This window comes from Pristiophorus japonicus, chromosome 12, assembly GCF_044704955.1.
Source record: "Pristiophorus japonicus isolate sPriJap1 chromosome 12, sPriJap1.hap1, whole genome shotgun sequence".
In the NCBI taxonomy this organism is placed as follows: Eukaryota; Metazoa; Chordata; class Chondrichthyes; family Pristiophoridae; genus Pristiophorus; species Pristiophorus japonicus.
The window spans coordinates 100,279,298-100,302,614 of record NC_091988.1 but is presented as its reverse complement, the minus strand read 5'-3'; the positions used below and the strand labels follow the sequence as shown (position 1 = coordinate 100,302,614).

General features: G+C 47.0%; 1 protein-coding gene across 11 annotated transcripts in view; it reads right to left on the bottom strand.

Moving 5' to 3' along the window:
- The window catches only part of dock3 (dedicator of cytokinesis 3), a 1,878,236-nt gene that overhangs the window by 94,074 nt on the left and 1,760,845 nt on the right, over positions 1–23,317 (bottom strand). For all 11 annotated transcript variants that reach the window (XM_070895785.1, XM_070895788.1, XM_070895786.1 and 8 more), the window contains 2 exons: positions 22,126–22,212; positions 10,936–11,040 (listed from right to left, as the gene is read on the bottom strand). In XM_070895785.1, coding sequence (XP_070751886.1) covers positions 10,936–11,040; positions 22,126–22,212 — 192 coding nt within the window. The remainder of the gene's footprint in view (positions 1–10,935; positions 11,041–22,125; positions 22,213–23,317) is intronic.

Below are 23,317 nucleotides of genomic sequence, written 5' to 3'. Positions count from 1 at the left end.
TGATGCTGCAGTCGCAGGCTGTAGACATTAAGTGGCTCTGTGGAGCAAGTTTCTTCCAACTCCATCATCATCTTGTATGTACTCATAACTAATATTCAGCAACTGCCTGTGGGCAGTGCCATTGCCAATTTACTGGTATACAAATGTTTGGAGCGGAGGTGCGGCGGGAGATCGTGGCAGAGGTGCAGCGAGTGTTTTTGTGGCGAAGGAGTGGTGAGGGATCGTGGCGGAGGTGCAGCGAATGAGGGTACAAGGCCCAGAAGAGCCGAGGGCCCAGGGGCAGCACGGGCCAGCCCACACTGCGATATGTGTGCGCACTAGGTCCGTGCAGCAGAGCAGGTCTCCAGTCGTCCTGGTTAACCCTTGCCACTGGACCAAGACCGAGCTCTGTCAAGCCCTGTAGTGGCTGCTGGGCAACGGTCACCACACGTTAAAAAAATCCATCTTCCACCCCCTCAATTGGAGTTCAGGACTGGAACATCGGGTCCTTCATTGAAATATCTGTGAACTCATGTGGAAGCAAGTCACCCTCGTTCGAGGGACCGCCTATGACGATGGGTATACAAAACAAGGTTGGTGGGTGTCATGTATTCAACCAGCATTGTAACCCATGTATAATCCGACCTAAGTTGTACACTGAGAGAACACTGACCACAAGGTGGGAGACACTCCTAACCTGGACCTTCAGGTATAAAAGGGGAAGCTCCACCCACCTTCAGCACTTGAGTGCTAAGGAATTAAGGACAGGTCACAGACTGTCTTTCTCTCAAGCATGTGCCTCGTGTGCATTTATACTGTATAGTAAGGACGTATCAATGGTGACGAGAAACTGGGATTTAAACCACGCGAGCATAGCCACTAGCAGAACAGACGAGAGGTAGTGTGTTAAGGAATGGTTGGGATAGAGATTCAACATTGTTAAAGCAGCACACAGTTCTCCAGGCAGACAAGGGCAATCGGGCATGCCCCAACATGTAGTCGAACCCAGAGGGGGAGTTCGACAGAGACAATGGCAAGCTGAACGGCGATTCACGGCATTGCAAGGGACAATGCAGCCAGTAATGGGGCCATCAACACCTGTTAATGGTGCACTCAAGGACAGTCACAGGGGCAGTCAGGGATGATCTTCTGGCAAGGGACCTTTTGTTTCAAACAACAGCTCATGTTGGAGGCGTGGAGGCACACACTCAGCCGGAGTTTGCAGAGATGAGCAAAATACCTGCAGTAATTGCAGAAGTGAACGCTGGGGGAAATCGCTGGAAGCTGAAGTTCAGCGTGTTCATGTGGAGCATGTCTACAGTTCATACACCAGGACGCCACCGATAATGATGAAAGTGCTCCTCAATGGCATCGCAGTACGGGGGCCAGCCAGTCCCTGATGGGTATCAAACAGTTCGAAAAGTTGTGGGCGTCCAAGGCCAGGAGGCCAAAATTATCGCCGATTGACGCACAGCTACGAACTTACACAAAGCAGATCATTCCGGTGCTAGGCAGCGCCACGGTAGTCGTGACCCACAAAGATTCGGAGAACAGATTGCCATTCTGGATTGTCCCACGGGACGGTCCCGCACTACTGGGGAGGAGTTGGCTTGCTGTCATGAACTGGAAATGGGGCGATGTCAATGCAATTTCCTCTGTGGAGCGAGTATCATGCTCACAGATCCTGGACAAATTTGACTCATTATTTCAACCCGGCATCGGCACTTTCATGGGGGCCAAGGTAGTGATTCACAAAGACCCGGACGCCAGGCCAGTACACCACAAGGCCAGAGCAGTGCCGTACGTGATGCGGGAAAAGACAGAAGGCGAATTGGACCGCCTGCTGAGGGAAGGCATCGTCTCGCCAGTTGAATTCAGTGACTGGGCGAGCCCGATCGTACTGTGCTCAAGGCGGATGGGTCAGTCAGGATATGTGGTGATTACAAGGCCACCATCAATCGGGTGTCACTCCAAGACCAGTACCCACTACCGAGAGCAGAGGACCTCTTTGCGACGCTATCCGGTGGCAAACTTTTTTCAAAATTGGACCTGACCTCAGCTTACATGACCCATGGCGAGTGAGTCGAAGAAGCTGACCACCATCACGACACACAAGGGGTTGTTTGAGTACAACAGATGTCCGTTCGGGATTCGCTCGTCCGCTGCGATCTTCCAACAAAATATGGAAAGCCTCCTCAAATCGATTCCAGGGATGGTGGTTTTTCAGGACGACATCCTCATCACGGGTTACGATACTGAAGAACACCTCCACAACCTGGAGGAGGTGCTACACAGACTGGACCGGGTAGGGCTGCGACTGAAAAAGGCGAAGTGCGTCTTCCTAGCTCCAGAGGTAGAATTCCTGAGGATGAGGGTAGCAGCAGACGGGATCAGCTCTACTGCGTCCAAGACGGAAGCGATCCAGAGAGCACCCAGACCCCGTAACACGATGGAGCTGCGTTCGTTCCTGGGGCTCCTGAACTATTTTGGAAACTTTCTTCCCAAATTGAGCATGCTGCTCGAGCCGCTACACGTGCTCCTACGCAAAGGTCGCGAATGGGTCTAGGGGGACAGCCAGGAAAGGGCTTTTAATAGAGCACGCAATTTGTTATGTTCCAACAATCTGTCAACACTATACGACCCATGTAAGAAACTTGTGTTAACGTGCGATGCATCGTCCTATGGGGTCGGGTGTGTGTTGCAGCATGTCAATGTCAAGGATCAGTTACAGCCGGTAGCTTATGCCTCCAGAAGTCTGTCCCAGGCAGAAAGGGGCTACGGGATGATAGAAAAGGAGGCGTTCGAATGTGTATATGCTGTAAAGAAAATGCACCAGTACCTGTTTGGCAGGAAATTTGAGCTGGAGACAGATCTCAAACCCCTAACGTCCCTTTTGGCCGACAACAAGGCCATAAATGCAAACGCATCGGCCCGCATACAGAGGTGGGCACTCACGTTAGCCGCCTATGACTATACAATTCGGCACAGACCTGGCACCGAAAACTGCGCCGATGCACTCAGCAGGCTCCCACTAGCCATCACTGAGGGGGCTACCGAGCATGATGCTGAGATGGTCATGGCTGTTGAAGCTTTCGGAAGCGAAGGCTCACCCGTGACGGCCCGTCAGATTAAAGTCTGGACAAATAGAGACCCGCTATTGTCTCTCGTCAAGAAATGTGTCCTGAATGGGGACTGGGCAGCCACATAGAGGGCATGCCCTGAGGAATTTAAACCATTTCACAGGCGCAGGGATGAACTCTCGATTCAGGCCGATTGCCTACTGTAGGGAAACCGCGTAGTCATGCCCCAGATGGACAGAGAGGTGTTCATCAGAGAACTCCACAATGAGCACCCGGGCATTGTCATGATGAAGGCAATTGCCAGGTCACATGTTTGGTGGCCAGGGATAGATGCAGATCTGGAACTTTGTGTTCGCAGGTGCAACACGTGTGCCCAGCTGGGCAATGCGGCCAGGGAAGCCCCCCTTAGCCCCTGGCCATGGCCCGCCAAGCCTTGGTCATGCATCCATGTGGACTACGCTGGTCCTTTCATGGGAAAAATGTTTTTGGTTGTAGTAGGCAATGGAATTAACCATGTCAGAACGGCACCGTTCAAGCTGGCCTCAAACGGCCAGGCAGAACGAGCAGTGCAGATAATCAAACAGGGGATGCTCAGAATCCAAGGGGGTTCCCTACAAACCCGCTTATCACGCCTCCTGTTGGCCTATAGATCCCGACCACACTCGCTCACAGGGGTGCCACCCGCAGAGCTGCTAATGAAAAGGACGCTCAAAACCCGGCTATCCCTTATACACCCCAGCATGAAAGAAATTGTCGAGAGCAGGCGCCAGTCATAATATGACTACCATGACAGGAATGCGAGGGCGCGATGTATTGATGTAAATAATTCTGTTTTTGTCCTCAACTACGCTGCAGGGCCTCAATGGCTTGCAGGCACTGTGATTGCCAAAGAGGGAAATAGGATTCTGGTCGTTAAACTTACCAATGGACAAATCTGCTGCAAAGACATGGATCAAACAAAAAGGAGGTTCAGCAACCCCATAGAAGAAGCAGAGGAAGAATACGATGTAGAGTTCACTCCACCACAGGTGACCGAACACCGGAACCAAAGGGAGGAGAGCCCAATCACTGTGGGCAGTCTGAATAGGCCTGAGGCACCGCAAACAGCAGACACTCAGGCCAGCGCCCATCAACTGGAGCCCCAACTCAGGCGCTCCACAAGAGAGCGTAAACCACCAGAGAGACTCAACCTGTGATCCCAATAAGACTTTGGGGGGGAGGTAATGTCATGTATTCAACCAGCATTGCAACCCATGTATAATCTGACCTAAGTTGTACACTGAGAGAACAATGACCACTAGGTGGGAGACACTCCTAACCTGGACCTCCAGCTCCACCCACCTTCATCACTTGAGTGCTAAGGAATAAAGGACAGGTCACAGACTGACCTTCTCTCAAGCATGGGCCTCGTGTGCATTTATACTGTGTAGTAAGGACATATCAGTGGGTACTGGCAAAAGCAAGGTGAAGATCACACCATGAAAGCCAGTGAATTTTTACCCAAGGAGTTCAACTCAACAAAGTGAGTTACAGGATCATCACCTCACACTCTAGTTAGAAGCAAGAAATCTGATCCGAAGGCCAGGAAGAGTATAACTTGACAAAGCACTGCATAACCTGCAGCATGTTAAAGCGAGTCAGATTCTGTTCTTGAAAAAGCAGTGTACTAACCCACTGTGCCACCCAAACTTGTGCCCAGAATTACCACACAAGTGTCGTGCTGCAAAAAACACATTCTCATCACAACCACCTTGACACCAATAAACCCGTGAAATACCACAACTGAAAACAACAATAGCAACAGTCTGTACAAGGACAGGCACAACAACAGGTGAAAGAATAAAAACAGTGCACTCATACACCGCTTGACAGCTCCGACAATATCGTTGGAGGCTGCAGGACATTGGTCCATTGTAAACGTTATTTATTATTGCAAAATCCAATATATCGGGAACGTGAAATTGTGTACTGGGGTGGCAACAGCTATGAAGCAGGACTTCCTGCGCCAGGCACAGAAATCCCGCCCGCCAGCTAAATTGTGCTTACCGCCCCCGAGAGGAATGAGACGTCAATCTTGCACTCCACTTCCTCTCAGGTGCAGGACAGGGGCGAATTTTCCAGTGCTATGCGGAGAGGCGCGCAGCGCTGGCTGGGAACATAGGGCCCTCCCCTTCCATTAAAGGGGAAGGCATGTTGCGGACTCTGCATTAGAGAGAAGGGGCCATCGCGAGACCACTCACGGACCCCACGATATGAAGATGAGAAGGCCGCGAGCGGTAAATCGGCCATTTAAAAAATGTTCAGCACCGCACCTCCCTTTGAATTTACGGCCCCGCAAGCGGCCTAACTGCACGGTACGCACCCAGCGAAGCTGTCGCAGGCATCGCTCACGGCAGCCTCAAGGGGCGCTACCGAATTTTCACTCCAGCACGAAAACGGGTTGCTGCGCACGGTGATGACGTCAGCGTAGCGGCCCATGGTGGTACCGGCGGGGTGCTACCGATTAGCGACGCCGCTAAAGTATCGTGGAATCTTGCAGGAGTTGGTAGCGGTGCCTCGCCTGGATGAAAAGTCGTTTGCGTCCCGTTAGCGCCCTGGGGAACTAACGGGTGGTGCAAACAACCAGAATTCCCCCCCCCCCCACCCTGCAGATGTATGATCACATTTGACACATGGAATTCTCTCAAAATTATTTCTTCAGAATGTATATTAATTCCGCCCCACAATGTGCTATCTGCTTTTGTCAAGTGAGCAGGAAAATCACATTGGATGTCTCTAAATGGTTCTGATTCTGCACAGCTGCAAGTATGTTATCTGGTTAGCAACAACACTTGAAGTAATATTTGCCATCATGGACCTGAAAAATCCTCTTTGTACCAACCATGTAAACCACTAGAGGACAGTCTAACCAAATGGAGCGCAAAATGGCATCATTTTACACACAGACATTCAGCACACAGACATAAAGTCTTCCTCGATTCCAAGGAACTGCCTATAATGATGATTCAGCACACAAACACTGACATTCAGCACGCAAGAGCACTTCAGCTAGTTCCACTCCCTGCCCATTCCCCGCAGCCCTTCAGGTGACAGAGATTCCGCACACAGACACATGCACACACAGACCATGCATACTTTCAGGTACATAAATATAGACTATAGAGTAACTGTAATAAACATCAAGGGACACAAAGAATATGCTCTCTGACAAAGAGAAACACACATGAAGTTACAGACATTTATGTAGTGACTGAGTTGTATTTAGACAGATACGTGTGGACACAGTCACATAAAGAGACAGATGTAGTGAGACATTTAAAGACAATGGGCTGATTTTCCAAGCATCAGTCCGAACAAAACTACTTGCATTTCTACAGCACTCTTCACGTGCAACAAGATAGCTTGAAGTATTTAAATTACGGGGGAAAAAAATCTGTGAATGTTGAGCAGCAGGGAAAAGGGAGAAATGGACATTAACAACGAGGAGTCTGAACGCAGGGAGAGAGCTGACATTGTGAAACAAGGAGTTACAGGGGACAAAAGAGTTGTGGCTGAATGAGCAGCCGTCGATGCTGCAGCGGAGAGGAGGAGAAGCCTGGTGCTAGCGGAGCGGAGGGTTTGTGCAGGGGCATGGGGGATGATTATTCAGGTAGGCGAGGGCAAAGAGGGCTTTCATAAAAAAGAAAATTCAAAAAATGAGCTCGCTGGCTCGGAAGCCAGTGGAGCTTGAACAGGACAGAGGGATGGTGATATGAGAGTTTGTGTGGGGAAGTCCCTGGCTTGAGGGGGAGGAGTTAATTTTCCGCCCCTCACTTAGCTTCTTGCAACAATCCAGCTCACTCTCGGCTAGCTGCCTTCCGATTTAATCTCATCGCTCGTTTTAGCCAGCACATCAGAAATGCTACTACAATTATCATAACTCTTGAGCCAAGATCATACACATAAAAACTATTTGTGCCCAGGGATGTTGACCCACATTAAATATCATATCCCACGACTTATGGTCGCCCAAGGTCTTCATTCTTTTCTCAATGTTCTTGTTGTCCTGCCGGCTGCAAACAAAATGCTCCTGCGAAGTGGCTGTGCACTGAAGAATCGTTGTTAGGCTCGGGGACAGGGGTGGAATCGGGTGACCAAAATGAAACACTGATTTCAATACTTCCTCTTGGAGAGGCAATTCTAACTGTATCTCGATAGCATTATGTTGATGGATTGGTAACGGTACCTTACCTCCAATCCGAACTAGCTCTACCGGGGAGTACTGATTGGAGCTCTCCTAGTCGTTATGCAATACCTCCCTCTCCCTACATAAACAGTCCTTACCTGGTCATGGCTCCACCGGTTTATGACCACCATGTTAGTAGGAGAGTGTTCATCCAGTGTGAAGCCACAGGCTGACGTGGTGTGCTGATACACATCACACCGACATACCCATTCATTACCAATTTGCCGACAGCATCCCAGGACTGGGGCTAACCATACGCCCTTATTAATCAATCAACCATCGGGGATGATCTTTAAATTCATTGAAGATGGTATAACTCCAACAACTCTATACAATCGTACCAGTGGGGCCATGGAGATTGCAACAATAGGGACTGCCAGATCACTGGAATTTGATAACCTTCGCTTTGGGAGTGGGCCTGAGGGGCAAAGAACACTAGGCCCTGTCGCCTTATACGTTTGGATTCCTCTTCCATCTTATCGGCTCCCAACCAGATAGATAAATGATGGTTCTTAACAAAAGCAGTAACATGGTTGGATTCTAAATCGGACTGACCCTTTTGGGTTAAAGTGAATATGAAATTTCCATACATGCTACACGTAACTGCTTTAGAGATGTTCTGCTGTGCATAATCTTGGTTATTTGTCTCAATGATTTCATTGACCTTATCTGAGATGTACTGCATTGCGACCACCATCTACCAAGTGGACAACAAGGTTTTGTCCTGTTCATGAAGATTATATCACTGAAGATAGAAAACAAGTATTCTAAAAAATAATCTTATAGGGAAGGGGGCATTTTAGTGCAATGAAGATGGAGCGATGGGTATGTGGGATTTACTGCAGTGAGACCGGGGCTGGGTGGGGGGGTGGGGTGGTTAGTGCAGTAAAGGAGCTGGAGCAAATGGAGGATGACCAGAAAAATGGAGAGTTCTCTGGGGATGAGAGCTGTAGGGCTGGAGGAGGTTGCAGAAATAGGGAGGGGTGGCGCCATGAAAGATGAGAATTTTAAATTGGAGGCATTAGAGTATCAGGAGCCGACGCAGGTCAGTGAGGTCATGGGTGACATGTCACTGAGACTTGTTGTAGGATAGGATACAGCTAGCAGTGTTGTTGGATGAGCTAAAGTTTACAGAATAAACTGTGCAGGATGGGAGAATGGCTAGGAGAGCACTGGAATGGTCATGTCTGGAGGTGACAAGGGCATGGATGGGCTGGGTGGAAGCAGGTTACAGAGGTAGGTGGAAGTAGGCGTTTTTTGTGATGGAGAGGATCTGAAGTTGAAAGCACAGCTTGGGGTGAAATAGGGCACCGAGGATGCCAACAGTCTGGTGCAGCCCGAGACAGTGGTCAAGAAAGAGGTTGGAATCAGTGGTGAATGTACGGCATTTTGGTGCAAGGGCCAAAGACGATGGCTTCAGTCTTTGCAATGTTTAACTGGAAAAAATTGGGGCTCATCCAAGACTGGATACTGGACAAGCAGGCTGACAATACAGAGGCAGTGATGGTAGAGAGGTGATGGGTAGGTAGAGGGGGACGTTGTTCGGAGGTAACTGTGCAGGGGCAGGAAGAGAACTGGGACATGAATTTCAATTGAGAAAAGGGAATTAAATTTGATGAGAGAAAACGAACTGGAATTTGGATCTGGTTTGACTTTGATACGATAACTTAATTTTGAAATCGGGCTAGGAGTCTAATTTCAGATTGGGGAAAGTGATCTGAATTTGAATTGATGGTGTTAGGTGGAATTAGTGCAGCACAGTCCAGAATAATTGCCTTCGAGGATGGCATTTGCTCTATAGAAACCATAGCATATGAGGTAACAGAGAGGGCTGATGAGGGCAATGCGGTTGATGTAGTGTACATGGACTTCCAAAAGACGTTTGATAAAGTGCCACATAATAGGCTTGCCAGCAAAGTTGAAGCCCATGGAATAAAAGGGACAGTGGCAGAATGGATACAAAATTGGCTCAGTGACAGGAAACAGAGTAGTGGTGAATGATTGTTATTCGGACTGGAGAAAGGTATATAGTTGTGTTCCCCAGGGGTCGGTACCAGGACCGCTGCTTTTCTTGATATATATTAATGACTTGGATTTGAGTGTACAGGGCACAATTTCAAAATTTACAGGTGACACAAAACTTGGAAGTATAGTGAACAGTGAGGAGGATAGTGGTAGACTTCAATAAGACATACAGGCCGGTGAAATGAGTGGATATGTGGCAGATGAAATGGAACACAGAAAAGTGCAAAGTGATACATTTTGGTAGGAAGAACAAGCAGAGGCAATATAAACTAAAGGCTACAATGCTAAAGGGGGTGCATGAACAGAGAGAGCTGGGGTATATGTGCACAAATCATTGAAAGTGGCAGGGCAGGTTGAAAAAGCGATTAATAAAGCATACGGGATCCTGGGCGTCATAAATAGAGGCAGAGAATACAAAAGCAAGGAAGTTATGATAAACATGTATAAAACACTGGTTCGGCCTCAATTCTGGGCACCGCACTTTAGGGAGGATGTGAAGGCCTTAGAGAGGATGCAGAAAACATTTACAAGAATGATTCCAGGAATGAGGGACTTCAATTATATGGATCGACTGGAGAAGCTGGGGTTGTTCTCTTTAGAGCAGAGAAGGTTGAGAGGAGATTTGATAGAGGTGTTCAAAATCATGAGGGGTCTAGTAAGAGTAGATAGAGAGAAACTGTTCCCATTGGCGGAAGGGTTGAGAAATAGAGGTTTAAGGTGATTGACAAAAGAATCAAATGCGAGATGAGGGAAAGCTTTTTTACGCAGCGAGTGGTTAGGATCTGGAATTCACTGTCTGAGAGGGTGGTGGAGGCAGACTCAATCAAAGCTTTCAAAAGGGAATTGGATAAGTACCTGAAGGAAAAACATTGCACGGACCACAGGGAAAGGGCGGAGGAGTGGGACTAGCTGAAGTGCTCTTGCAGAGAGCCAGCAAAGGCTCGATGGGCTGAATGGCCTCCTTCTGTGCTGTAACTATTCTATGATTCTATCTGCCTATCCCACACTACCCACCTTTTGATTGGGGCGGAGGAGCGTTGTGATCGGGGCCCAGAAGAGGTGAGGGCCCGGGGCAGCACGGGCCAGAAGGTCCATGCAGCAGAGCTGGTCTCCAGTCGTCTTGGATAACCCTTGCCACTGGACCAAGACCTAGCTCTGTCAAGCCCGTGTGGTGGCTGGTGTGCAACGGCCACCACACGTTCAAAAAATCCATGCACAGGCATCTTCCACCCTTCAGCATGTCGTTCGGGACCTAGAATGTCAGGTGCCTCATTGAAACACATGTGAACTCATCTCTTTTTAAAATGGAAGCAAGTCATCCTCGATACAAGGGTCTGCCTAATACTATACCTTTGGTGAAGCAGGACGATTTGTAGAGTTGAGTTTTTTTTGTGTGGAGTGGGGAGTGAAATACCTGAAGAAATAGATTAATAGAGGCAAAAATTCAAGAGGCATGGATGTGACAGGAGCAGGAGGAACATTGTAGGTTTATAGCTACAAGGGCCAGATGACCTCCTTTACCTGTACTTCTCTGTGATCTTTCAGAGCAATATTTGGGAGGAGTAAAAACCTCTGAAAATACAAGAAACACGAAGTGTGGATAATAGCAAATGGGACTTTACTCACCCGCAGGTAGAATGGAAACTTTCTGCCATAAAACCCAACCCTGAAGAATTCTGGTTCCAGACGCTGCTGCTCCAATATGTTGTCATAATACACAGCTTCCATTTTCTGTTAGCAGTAGGAAAAACCAGCGGTTAGGGCCCAATTATCGAATACTGTAACTCTGTCAATACTGAGACCTCAAGAGAACAGTTTAAATAAAGAGCATTCCATTTACAATACTTCACTAACAATTTGACTGCTCTCTCCTGTAGGTGCCGACACCTGCTGAGTTACAGTTCCACAGGCATCGGCAGCCCTTCAGCCTCCTCACCCGGATGGTCAATTTTCATGTGTCTAGACAGTGGGTCTGATGAGGCTGGTCAACAGTGGTGGGCATCGCCACCAAGCCCAATCCCGTCCTTGCCCAAAATCCACATAAGAACAAGAGTAGGTCATTCACCTCTCGAGCCTGTTCCACCATCCAACCATGGATTGGATCAGCTCCATTTACCCGTCTTTGAACCAAAAATCCTTGACACCCTTATCGAACAAAATCCGATTTTGACACATGTACATATGTTGTCCAGGAGCAGGAAGCCTGACTGATTTTCCCCCTCCCATGCCAAAAGATGTCTGTTGCACCGTGATTACCGCCCCAACTGAGATCAAATGACATCCTTTGTGAGTGTGACAAAGGTAAACTATCCCTCCTCGTTTTTCTGGACCTGTCTGCAGCCTTTGACATGGTTGACCACTCCATCGTCCTCCAACGCCTCTCCACCATCGTTCACAGAGCACAAGCACACACAGCTTCCTAACATGGCAGGCAGCTCTGTCGGAGGTCTCCAGAATTGCCTGGTTCTGTTCAATGATTAACTCTGCAATTGCAGTACACAATATGTCCACAGCCACAGTGTGGAGCTACAAACATTACAAGCTTATAGACATTACACTTCTCCCTCCTTAATGAAGAAGCCATCATAACAAACATCATACATAACTTTCATGTTTATACATAACACAAGATATAAACTTATTTTTTTCCATATTTACAAATTTAACTTTACCACTTGTTTTCTGTTTCAATGAGGATACCTTCTCTCTCAAACAGAACCTTCCAAACATGGTGTCAAATCTAAACTCATTCGAGGCTCATCCTGAGGAACGTTTTCCTCCACGGAATTTCCTTGATTTTCATTTGAACTCACTCTAACTTCCTGACTCGGACTCAAAAGACTTTCATTCTGATTCTCTCCTGGATTTGTTTTGGTACATTGGATTTACGATTTGCTACTGGTATATCAAAACTATCTGGTGAGTCAGAAATAATTGAATCATTCCCACCTTCAACTCCTTCCATGTCTGTAGGTAAAATATGATCAATATGAACAAACCTAACCTGTCCATTATCAAACATCTTTACCAAATATGTGCGAGGACCACATTTGTTCACCACTCTTCCTGGTAACCACTTTAACCATTTATGGTGATGGTTCTTCACTCTCACTGGTTTAATTTCACACTTTTCTCTTTTACTCTACCTTTATCATGATTCTCTTTCTGTCTTAATTGTGTCTCTTCTACGGACTGTGCCAAATTTAGCTTTAACAACGAGAATCTGGTTCGTGGCTGTCGTTTGAGAAACAACTCTGCTGGTGTTCTACTAGTAGTTGTATGAGGAGTATTTCAATATGTAATCAAAAAATTAGCCAATTTGTGATCCAATGACAACTGTCATTTCCTTGGATTTGGATCTAACATTTGTTTTATGAGGGCACGTTTTACAATTTGTACAGTGCGCTCTGCTGCACCATTCGAAGCAGGATGGTATGGCGGAACCTTGATATGTTTCGCACCATTTTTGCTCGTGAATTGTGCAAATTCTTCTGAACGAAATTGTGGTTCATTATCCGAAACAATTTCTTCAGGGAGGCCAAATGGAGAAAGTAATTTTTGTAAAATGTCCAATGTTTTACTTGTTGTTATTTTCCACATTGGAAACACCTCAACCCACTTCGAATGGCTATCAATCACAATGAACAATTGTTGTCCTTCTAACTCAGCAAAATCAATATGTAGACTTTGCCACACCCTGGGAGGCCATTTTCATGGCTGTAATGGTACTGGTGGTGGTGGTGGTTGCTTGCTTACCGATTGACATGTCGTACACTGACTCACGATGTACTCTATATCTTTATCAAGGCCTGGCCACCATAAATAAGTGCATGCAAAACTCTTGGTCAAGCACATTCCCAGGTGCTGGTCACGGAGGTCTCCTAATAACTTGGACCTGAATTTATTTGGTATAACTACTCTTGCACCCCACATAATACAATCCTTATCAATTGATAATTCATTCCTACGAATGAAGAATGGATGTGTATCTTTGTCTGTTACCTGGTTTGGCCATCCATTTGAAATATACTTATACACCTTTGACATCACTGGGTCACGTTTGGTTGCTCGACCAATCTCTTCAGCTATGACTAGCAGGTCATCAATGTATGAAAAATAAAACACTTCTTCCCTATCGGCTGTAACTTGGGATGGGGAAGGGAATCTAGACATTGCATCAGCATTACTGTGATCAGCTGATTGTTTGTATTCAATATCATATGTATATGCTGACAAAATCAAAGCCCATCTTTGCATTCGGGCTGCAGCTAATGTTGGAACTGGGGACTTTGGATGGAGGATTGCTGTTAGGGGCTTATGATCCGTAACGATGATAAACTTACGACCATACAAGTATTTGTGAAACTTCTTGACCCCAAAAATTAATGCCAAAGCTTCCCTTTCAATTTGCGCATAATTACTCTCACTGGCACTGAGAGTGCGTGAAGCAAAAGCAATTGGTCTCTCCTCCCCACCACTTTATACATGAGAGATTACTGCCCCAACTCCATATGGAGAGGCATCACATGCTAGCTTAATCTCCTTAAATATGTCAAAGTGAACAAACATGGTGCTCTCTACACTCCTTGAATGCTGTATTGCATTCTTTTGACCACTTCCAATGGACCTGTTTTTTCAAAAGTTCATTCAATGGATGTAATACTGTAGCCAAATTTGGTAGGAACTTCCCATAATAGTTCAAAAGACCCAAGAATGAACAAAGTTCAGTGACATTCCTGGGAATGGGTGCATTTCTAATTGCATCCAATTTTTCCATGGTTGGATGTAAACCATTTTTGTCTACTCTTTATCCTAAGTACTCCACTGAGTTTTTAAATAACTCACACTTACGTGCAGACACTCGTACTCTGTGCTTCTCTAGCCATTTGAGACTTCATTCAATATTTTATTATGAATTTGCCTATTTGGTGCTGAAATTAGTATGTCATCCAAATAACATACTACCCCTTCAATACCTTGCAAAATCTGGTTCATCACCCCTTGGAATATGGCAGGGGCGGAAGACACTCCAAACGGTAGCCTATTAAATTGATATAGGCCTAGATGAGCATTTATAGTCAAACATGACTTGGACTCCTCATCTAGTTCAAGCTGTAAGTAGGTATTCGTAAGATCCAGTTTTGAGAAGATCTGACCACCTGTCAGTGTTGTGAACAAATCTTCTATATTCGGCAATGTATTGGGGACATTAAATTCTGAAATTTCTGCAGAAGAAACACTCTGCCTTCACGTATGGACAACTTTGAGCAATGTGTTGTCCCAGGCATCTATAGCACGACTTCGACGCTCTGTTAGAATTTCTAGTTTCTGAGACTTTCGGCCATGCCAGTCTTTTAATTTGAACCTGCAGGTGATTTACCTCGGTTGACTGACGACCGTAATTATTATTTAATTCTCGGGAATATTGTTCGGCCATCGACCTCGCTGTCTGACAAGCAATCTCAAAAGTCAAGTCATCCGTCGTCAATAACTTCCTTCTGATCACATCATTTTTCACCCCACAAACAAAACGATCCCATAATGCTTGGTTTTGAAAGTTTCCAAAATTACAGTGCATCGATAGCTTTTTTAATGCTATGATGTAATCAGTGATACTTTCATCCATCTTTTGATTCCGAATCCCAAAACGATAGCTTTCAGCAATTTCTAACGGTTTGGGGTTATAGTGCTGCTCCAGCTTCGTTAAAATCTCTTTAAGCATTGTGTCCTTTGGCTCGTCAGGCACAAGCAGATTTACAAGGGTGTCATATAATGCCGGACCTGCCTCCGATAAGAAGATCGCTTTCTTATATTCCAACACAGCCCGGTTCTGGACTGCATTGTCTGGAACTTCGATTATGTTATTTGCAATGAAATACAATTCTAGCTGATCCACATATGCTTTAAAACATTTCCGGTCATGTCTATATTCACCCAAATATTCCAATACACCTGCCATTTTAATCTCTAGCTGTTTGCACCATGTGCTGTATTTTACCTCTGATTTTGTTGCTTTTTCCAAAGACAGAAACTTCCAAAGTCTCTCTGTCGGCTGGCTGAATCCTTCACCAACAAAAATTAAGCTTTAAATCATCCAAAAAATCCCATCTTCCTTCGCCAACTGTGATATCTTCACAGAGCACAGCACACACAGCTTCCTAACATGGCAGGCAGCTCTCTCGGAAGTCTCCGGAATTGCCTGGCTCTGTCTAATGATTAACTCTGCAATACGTCCACATCCACAGTGTGGCGCTACAAACATTACAAGCTTACAGGCATTACAGGACTGCACTCGCCTGGTTCTATTCTTAGATATCTAACCGTAGCCAGAAAATCACCTGCAATAGCTTCTCTTCCCACTTCCGCATCGTTACCTCTGGTATCCCTCAAGGATCTTTCCTTGTCCCCTCTTATTTTTCATTTACATGCTGCCCCTTGGCGATATCATCCGAAAAAACAGCGTCAGTTTCCACATGTACACTAACGACACCCAGCTCTACTTCTCCGCCACTTCTCTCGACCCCTGCTTGGTAACTAAATTGTCAGATTGCTTGTCTGAGATGAGCAGAAATTTTCTCCAATTAAATATTGGGAAGACCGAAGCCATTATCTTTGGTCCCCGCCACAAACTGCGTTCCCCAACCACTGACTCCATCCCTCTCCCTAGCATCAATCCAAGGGTGAACAAGACTGTTCGCAACCTAGGTGTCATATTTGACGCTGAAATGAGTTTCTAACCACATATCCGCGGCATAACTAAAACCGCCTATTTCCACCTCTGTAACATTGCCTGCCTCCGCCCCTGCCTCAGCTCTTCTGCTGCTGAAACCCTCATTCATGCCTTTTTTGCCTCTAGACTTGACTACTCTAACTCACTCCTGGCCGGCCTTCCATATTCCACACCACGTAAACTTGAGGTCATCCAAAATTCGGCTGCCCGTGTCCTAACTCGCACCAAGTCACGATTACCCATCACCCACCACGAGGATGACTTGCTTCCACAAGAGTTCGCAGATGTTTCGACGAAGGACCCGATGTTCCAGTCCTGAACAATTGAGGGGTGGAAGATACCTGTGCGGGGATTTTTTTAACGTGTGGTGACCGTTGCACATCAGCCACCACACGGGCTCGACAGAGCTAGGCCTTTATCCAGTGGCAAGGATTAACCAGGACGACTGGAGACCTGCTCTGCTGCATGGACCAAGTGCGCACACATATCGCAGTGCGGATGGCCCGTGCTATCACCCCATTGTTCACTGACCTACATTGGCTCCCGGTTAAGCAACGCCTCGATTTCAAAATTCTCATCCTTGTTTACAAATCCCTCCATGGCTTCGCCCCTCCTTACCTCTGTAATCTTTTTCAGCCTCACAACCCCACAAGATGTCTGCGCTCCTCAAATTCTGCCCCTTTGAGCATCCCTGATTATAACTGCTCAACCATTGGTGGCCGTGCCTTCAGCTGCCTGGGCCCCAAGCTCTGGAACTCCCTCCCTAAATCTCTCTACCTCTCTTCCCTCCTTTAAGATGCTCCTTAAAACCTCTCTTTAACTAAGCTTTTGGTCACCTGCCTTAATTTCTTCTTCTGTGGCTTGGTGTCAAATCTAGCTGTTTTTGTCTTGTAACACTGCTGTGAAGCGCCTTGTGACATTTTACTACGTTAAAGGCGCGATCTAAATAAAAGTTATTATTATTATCAGCTGATTCAGCCTAGAAGGAGGATGAAGCCTGGAACTTTTTTGTCTGTATGGCTTAGTACCGCACTAGATATTCCTTTTACTTGTAATCGTCTCAGTAACGGCTATACAGACTGTTTTTATGTTACTATATAAGGGTGAACCTGTGATGCTGCTCTCTTGATGGGTTGCTGTGCTCACAGGGACTGCAGGTATGGCTAATGTTGAGACTCTATTTCTAAGTGTGGAAGCCTGTTGGAAGAGTAGGATCTTTGAATCCCCCCTTAAATGCATTTTCCCTTTGGCTGGAAACAGCATTTCTGTTTTTTCCTGGAACGTTAGATGTGAGAGAACAGTTTCACTCACAAATCAAAATCACAGTGACTGGCGTAAGGGACCTGCAGAACCAACACTCTGGTCTCCTGGTTCTATATCGGCCCTTGATGACAGTGCTGATACAGGGCTTGGTCTCATCATCGAGGAATCGAGGAAGACTTGCTTCCACTCTTAGCATGAGTTCTTAGGTGGCTGTACAGTCCAATACGAGAACCACAGTCTCTGTCACAGGTGGGACAGATAGTCGTTGAGGGAAAGGGTGGGCAGGGAGCCTGGTTTGCCGCACACTCCTTCCGCTGCCTGCGCTTGATTTCTGCATGCTCTCGGCGATGATACTCAAGGAGCTCAGCGCCCTTCCAAATGCACTTCCTCCACTTAGGGCGGTCTTTGGCCAGGGACTCCCAGGTGTCAGTGGGGATGTCGCACTTTATCAGGGAGGCTTTGAGGGTGTCCTTGTAACGTTTCCTCTGCCCACTTTTGGCTTGTTTGCCGTGGATGAGTTCCGAGTAGAGCACTTGCTTTGGGAGTCTCGTGTCTGGCATGTGAAATATGTGGCCTGCCCAGCAGAGCTGATCGAGTGTGGTCAGTGCTTCAATACTGGGGATGTTGGCCTGGACGAGGACGCTAATGTTTGTGCATCTGTCCTCCCAGGGGATATGCAGGATCTTGCGGAGACATCGCTGGTGGTATTTCTCCAGCGACTTGAGGTGTCTGCTGTATATGGTCCACGTCTCTGAGCCATGTATTACTACGACCCTGTAGACCATGAGCTTGGTGACATTTTGAGGGACTGGTCTTCAAACATTCTTTTCCTCAGGCGGACGAAGGCTGCACTGGCGCACTGGAGGCAGTGTTGGATCTCGTCGTCAATGCCTGCTCTTGTTGATAGTAGGCTCCCGAGATATGGGAAGTGGTCCACGTTGTCCAGGGCCACGCTGTGGATCTTGATCTCTGGGGGGCAGTGCTGTGTGGCAAGGACAGGCTAGTGGAGGACCTTTGTCTTACTAATGTTTAGCGTAAGGCCCATGCTTTCATACGCTTCGGTAAATACGTCGACTATGTCCTGGAGTTCAGCCTCTGTGTGTGCACTGACGCAGGCGTCGTCCACGTACTGTAGCTCGACGACAGAGGTTGGAGTGGTCTTGGACCTGGCTTGGTGACGGCGAAGGTTAAACATCTTCCCATTGGTTCTATAGTTTAGTTGCACTCCAGCGGGGAGCTTATCAACTGTGAGGTGGAGCATGGCAGCAAGAAAGATTGAGAAGAGGATTGGGGCGATGACGCAGCCCTACTTGACCCCGGTCCGGACGTGAATTGGGTCTGTGATGGATCTGTTGGTAAGGATCACGTCTTGCATATCGTTGTGGAGCAGACGGAGGATGGTGACGTACTTTTGCGGGCATCCGAAGTGGAGGAGGACGCTCCATAGACCCTCACGGTTGACAGTGTCAAAGGCCTTTGTAAGGTCGAAGAAGGCCATGTATAAGTGCTGGCACTGTTCCCTGCATTTTTCCTGCAGCTGTCGCACTGCAAAAATCATGTCCGTTGTGCCCCGGAGGGGACGAAATCCGCACTGTGACTTCAGGAGAAGCTCCTTGGCCATGGGGAGAAGTCGGTTGAGGAGAACTCTAGCGACAACATTCCCAGTGGTTGATAGCAGGGAGATTCCTCTGTAGTTGCCGCAGTCGGACTTGTCCCCTTTTTTAAAGATGATCACTGCATCTCTAAGACCTCCGGCATGATCTCCTCCCTCCAGATGAGAGAGATGAGGTCATGTATCGTGCCAGTAGTGCCTCTCCACCATACTTCAGTGCCTCAGCAGGGATTCCATCCGCTCCCATAGCCTTGTTGTTTTTTTAGTTGTCTTATGGCCTTTTCTATCTCGGGCAGTGTTGGGGTCTCACTGAGGTGGTGGCGGGCGAGTCAAAGGCAGAGTCTCGATTGAGGAGATCTTCAAAGTGTTCCTTCCAGCGGGCCCTGACTGCCTCGGTGTCCTTGATGAGTGTTTCTCCGTTCTTGGTCATGAGTGGGGTGGGGCCATGGGAGTTTGATCCGTATGTGGCCTTGACTGTGGTGAAGAAACCTCGCACATCATGGTTGTCGGCCAGCTGCTGTATCTCCTGTGCTTTCTCCATCCACCTTCTTTAGGTCCCGGGTTTTTTGTTGGACCTTAGCTTTTAGCCGTCTGGAATGCTGCTTTGCTGCTCCTGAGTTGGGTTGCTGTTTAAGGCTCAGAAATGCCCTGCACTTGCGATCTATTAGTTCTTGAATCTCCTGATCATTCTCATCAAACCAGTCCTGATGTTTCCTGGTTGAGTGACTGAGCATCTCCTTGCAGACACTGGTTATGGAGGCCTGGAGGGCAGACCAAGCGCTGTGGACATTCTGCGTCTCGGGGTCATCAAGGCACGCCAGGTTAGCTGTGAGGCACTGACTGTATAGGGCTGTCTTAGCTGGGTCCTTAAGTGCCCCGGCATTGACTTTTTTGTGACACTGCTTCTGCTGCCCCATTCGCTTTGGGGCTATGTTGATGTCAATGATGGATTGGATTAGGTGGTGGTCCATCCAGCAGTCGTCAGCTCCTGTCATGGCACATGTGAAGCGCACATCCTTGCGATCCCTGGCTCAGACAATGACATAGTTGAGTAGGTGCTGGTGTTTGGAGCAAACAAATCAAAATCACAGTGACTGGCGTCAGGGGACTGCAGAACAAAGACTCTGGTCTCCTGGTTCTATATCGGCCCTTGATGACAGTGCGGGTACAGGGCATGGTCTACAGCTGTGTCAAGTACATGAAGGGCTTCTACTTTTAAATGATAAATGATATTGCATTCCAGTTGTCCATCTCTAGCCCAGTGTGATACTGATCCATTCAGACCAAGGAGGCCCAGGGTTTCAGTTCTCACGGGTGCTGAATTAGCAGGTGTTGTCCAGGGTGACAGATGAGCCAACGGGATTGTCCCTAATGCCCGTAGGTTAGAGAGGGAGAGAGAAAATAAACCAGCAGAGTTCCTGCTCCTGGTCACTATCCAGTCAGCCTTCTTGACATAACACAGGTTGCATAGGCTTGTATTCCCTTGCGTATAGAAGAGTAAGAGGTGATCTAATTGAGATGTTCGAGATGATTAAAGGAGTTGATAAGGTAGATAGAGAGAACAAGGGGACATAACCTTATAATTAGAGCTCGGCCGTTCAGTGGTGATGGCAGGAAGCACTTCTTCACACGAAGGGTAGTGGAAATCTGGAACTCTCTCCCCCAAAAAGCTATTGAGTGGGGGGTCAATTAAAAATTTAAAACTGCGCTTGATAGATTTTTGTTAGGCAAGAGTATTGACGCTTACGGAACCAAGGCAGGTAGAAGATTAAATCTGGAATCTTCCTGGTCAGTGGAGTTCAGTTCCACACTGGTCAGTGCATTGACAAAGGCAGCCATACGCGGAGCTGGTCCCTGGAGAAGGAAAGTCACCATCGCAGCCTCTCGGCTGGGAGTCTGTCTCACAAACTGTGACTCCATTCAGAGATTTTTCCCATTCCTAGTGGAGAACTGCCCGAGGTCCAGCAAAGCACTGCCTACCAATGGCACGACCAAGGTTGGCACCGATCAGTGCAGCAGCATGCTATGAGTGGGCAAAAATTTAGCAGATGGAGTATAATGTTGGAAAGTGTGAGGTCGTGCACTTTGGCAGAAAAAAATCAAAGAGCAAGTTATTATTTAAATGGAGAAAGATTGCAAAGTGCTGCAGTACAGCGGGACCTGGGGGTACTTGTGCATGAAACACAAAAGGATAGTATGCAGGTACAAGAAGTGATCAGGAAGGCCAATGGAATCTTGGCCTTTATTGCAAAGGGGATGGAGTATAAAAGCAGGGAAGTCTTGCTACAGCTATACAAGGTATTGGTGAGGCCACACCTGGAATACTGCGTGCAGTTTTGGTTTCCATATTTACGAAAGGATATCCTTGCTTTAGAGGCAGTTGAGAGAAGGTTCATAAGGTTGATTCCGGAGATGAAGGGGTTGACTTATGAGCAAAGATTGAGGAGGTTGGGCCTCTACTCATTGGAATTCAGAAGAGGTGATCTTATTGAAACGTATAAGATTATGAGGGGGCTTGACAAGGTGGATGCACAGAGGATGTTTCCACTGATAAGGGAGACTAGAACTAGAGGGCATAATCTTAGAATAAGGGGCCGCCTATTTAAAACTTAGATGAGGAGGAATTTCTTCTCTCAGAGGTTTGTAAATCTGTGGAATTCGCTGCCTCAGAGAGCTGTGGAAGCTGGGACATTGAATAAATTTAAGACAGGAATAGACAGTTTCTTAACCGATAAGGGAATAAGGGGTTATGGGGAGCGGGCGAGGAAGTGGACCTGAGTCCATGATCAGATCAGCCATGATCTTATTGAATGGCGGAGCAGCTCGAGGGGCCGTATGGCCTACTCCTCCTATTTCTTATGTTCTTATGAAATGGTGTGCTGGGAGCGCCATCACACCATGCCACCCCACTGCTCCGCGTCCTTTTGTTGCGAATCACTTGTGTGCATTTTTCTGACCCTTCACCATCAGCACAGATATCCAGTATCTTTTAGTGAGCAAAATACTCAGGGTAATATTCCATAACACGGCACACAATGGAACATGGAACGGTCACAGCTGCTTACGAATGAGAGCACAGTTATATCTTTGCAATAAAGGTGGGTACAATAATTTTTTTGTCCTAATAAATACTTGTTCCAGATTCATTTTGTTCAGAAGGAATAGTTTTTGAGCAGCTTGCGGCCCAAGTGCACAGCTTTGCATTACATACCCGAATCCAGCTGAGACTGTGGTAATCATAGAAGGCTTCGTACTGACTAGCCAGCTCCCGGCAGAGAGGGATTCCATACTCCCAACACTGAGGAAAAGAATATAATTAACAGTCAGTTCAAATTAAACATAGAAATGCTTGAGGGGTTCATCATTGGAAAAAAGACCAGTTTCCAACAGTTCACAGATTGTGAAGGCACGGTGGGCCTTGAATACAGATGTGCTAAGGGTATCTTCGCCTCTCTGCACTGTTAGAATTTTGTGGGCATGGAGGTTTCAGAAAGAGCAATTATTAGCTTACCTTATTAGTGGATAAATCCTAAATTTATCCTTCAACCACCACCTAAAACAGATGATCTGGTCATTTATCATTGCTGTTTCTGGGAGCTTGCTGTGCGCAAATCTGCTGCTGCGTTACATACATCACAACAATGACTACACTTCAAAAGTAATTCATTGGTTGTGAAGCACTTTGGGACGTCCTGAGGTTGTTAAAGCCGCTTATATGAATGCAAGTTTCTTTCTTAAATCAGAATCAGGCAGCCACAGCTCGTGATACATGCAAATTAATGGGAACATTGTCCGAGTTTCCGTCGCTACGTCCCTAAGTGGTTCACAAAGGCCAAAAAACTTGGACACTCCTGAGGTATAGGAAGGAAAGCTATTTAAATTACAGGTCAGTGAAGAGACAGGCTCCCTGATGGGTGTCCTACTAAAACCAGCATGCAATTAAGCTAAAAAGTGATAATGGTAGAAACACTCAGCAGGTATGGCAGCGTCTGTGGAGAGAGGAAGGTAGGGATAACATTTCAGGTCAATAACCTTTTGTCAGAATCTTCCAGTATCTGCAGTATTTTGCTTTTTGTTTTATTATGCAACTGAACTATATAGATTGTAAGGTCCCAGGATCTGGGTTGTTAATCAGCCGAGGTAGTAGTCGGGATGCTACAGTTGGCCGTGGCTGTGATGCCTACATGACTGATATTCGTCATCTAACCAAGGTGCTGGGGGGACTCCCGCTTGGTGCTGCAGCCTGACTGCGCAAGGGTCAACAGTGTCAGGGGGAGACGCAGAAACCAGCAACTCTTCGCACTCCTCCAAAGTAGGAGAGACAGGGACAGAAAATAACGAGGAGAAGCTTGGGGATAAACTTTGATGGGCTGAATGGCTTTTTCTTTGTCCTCCAGACAGAG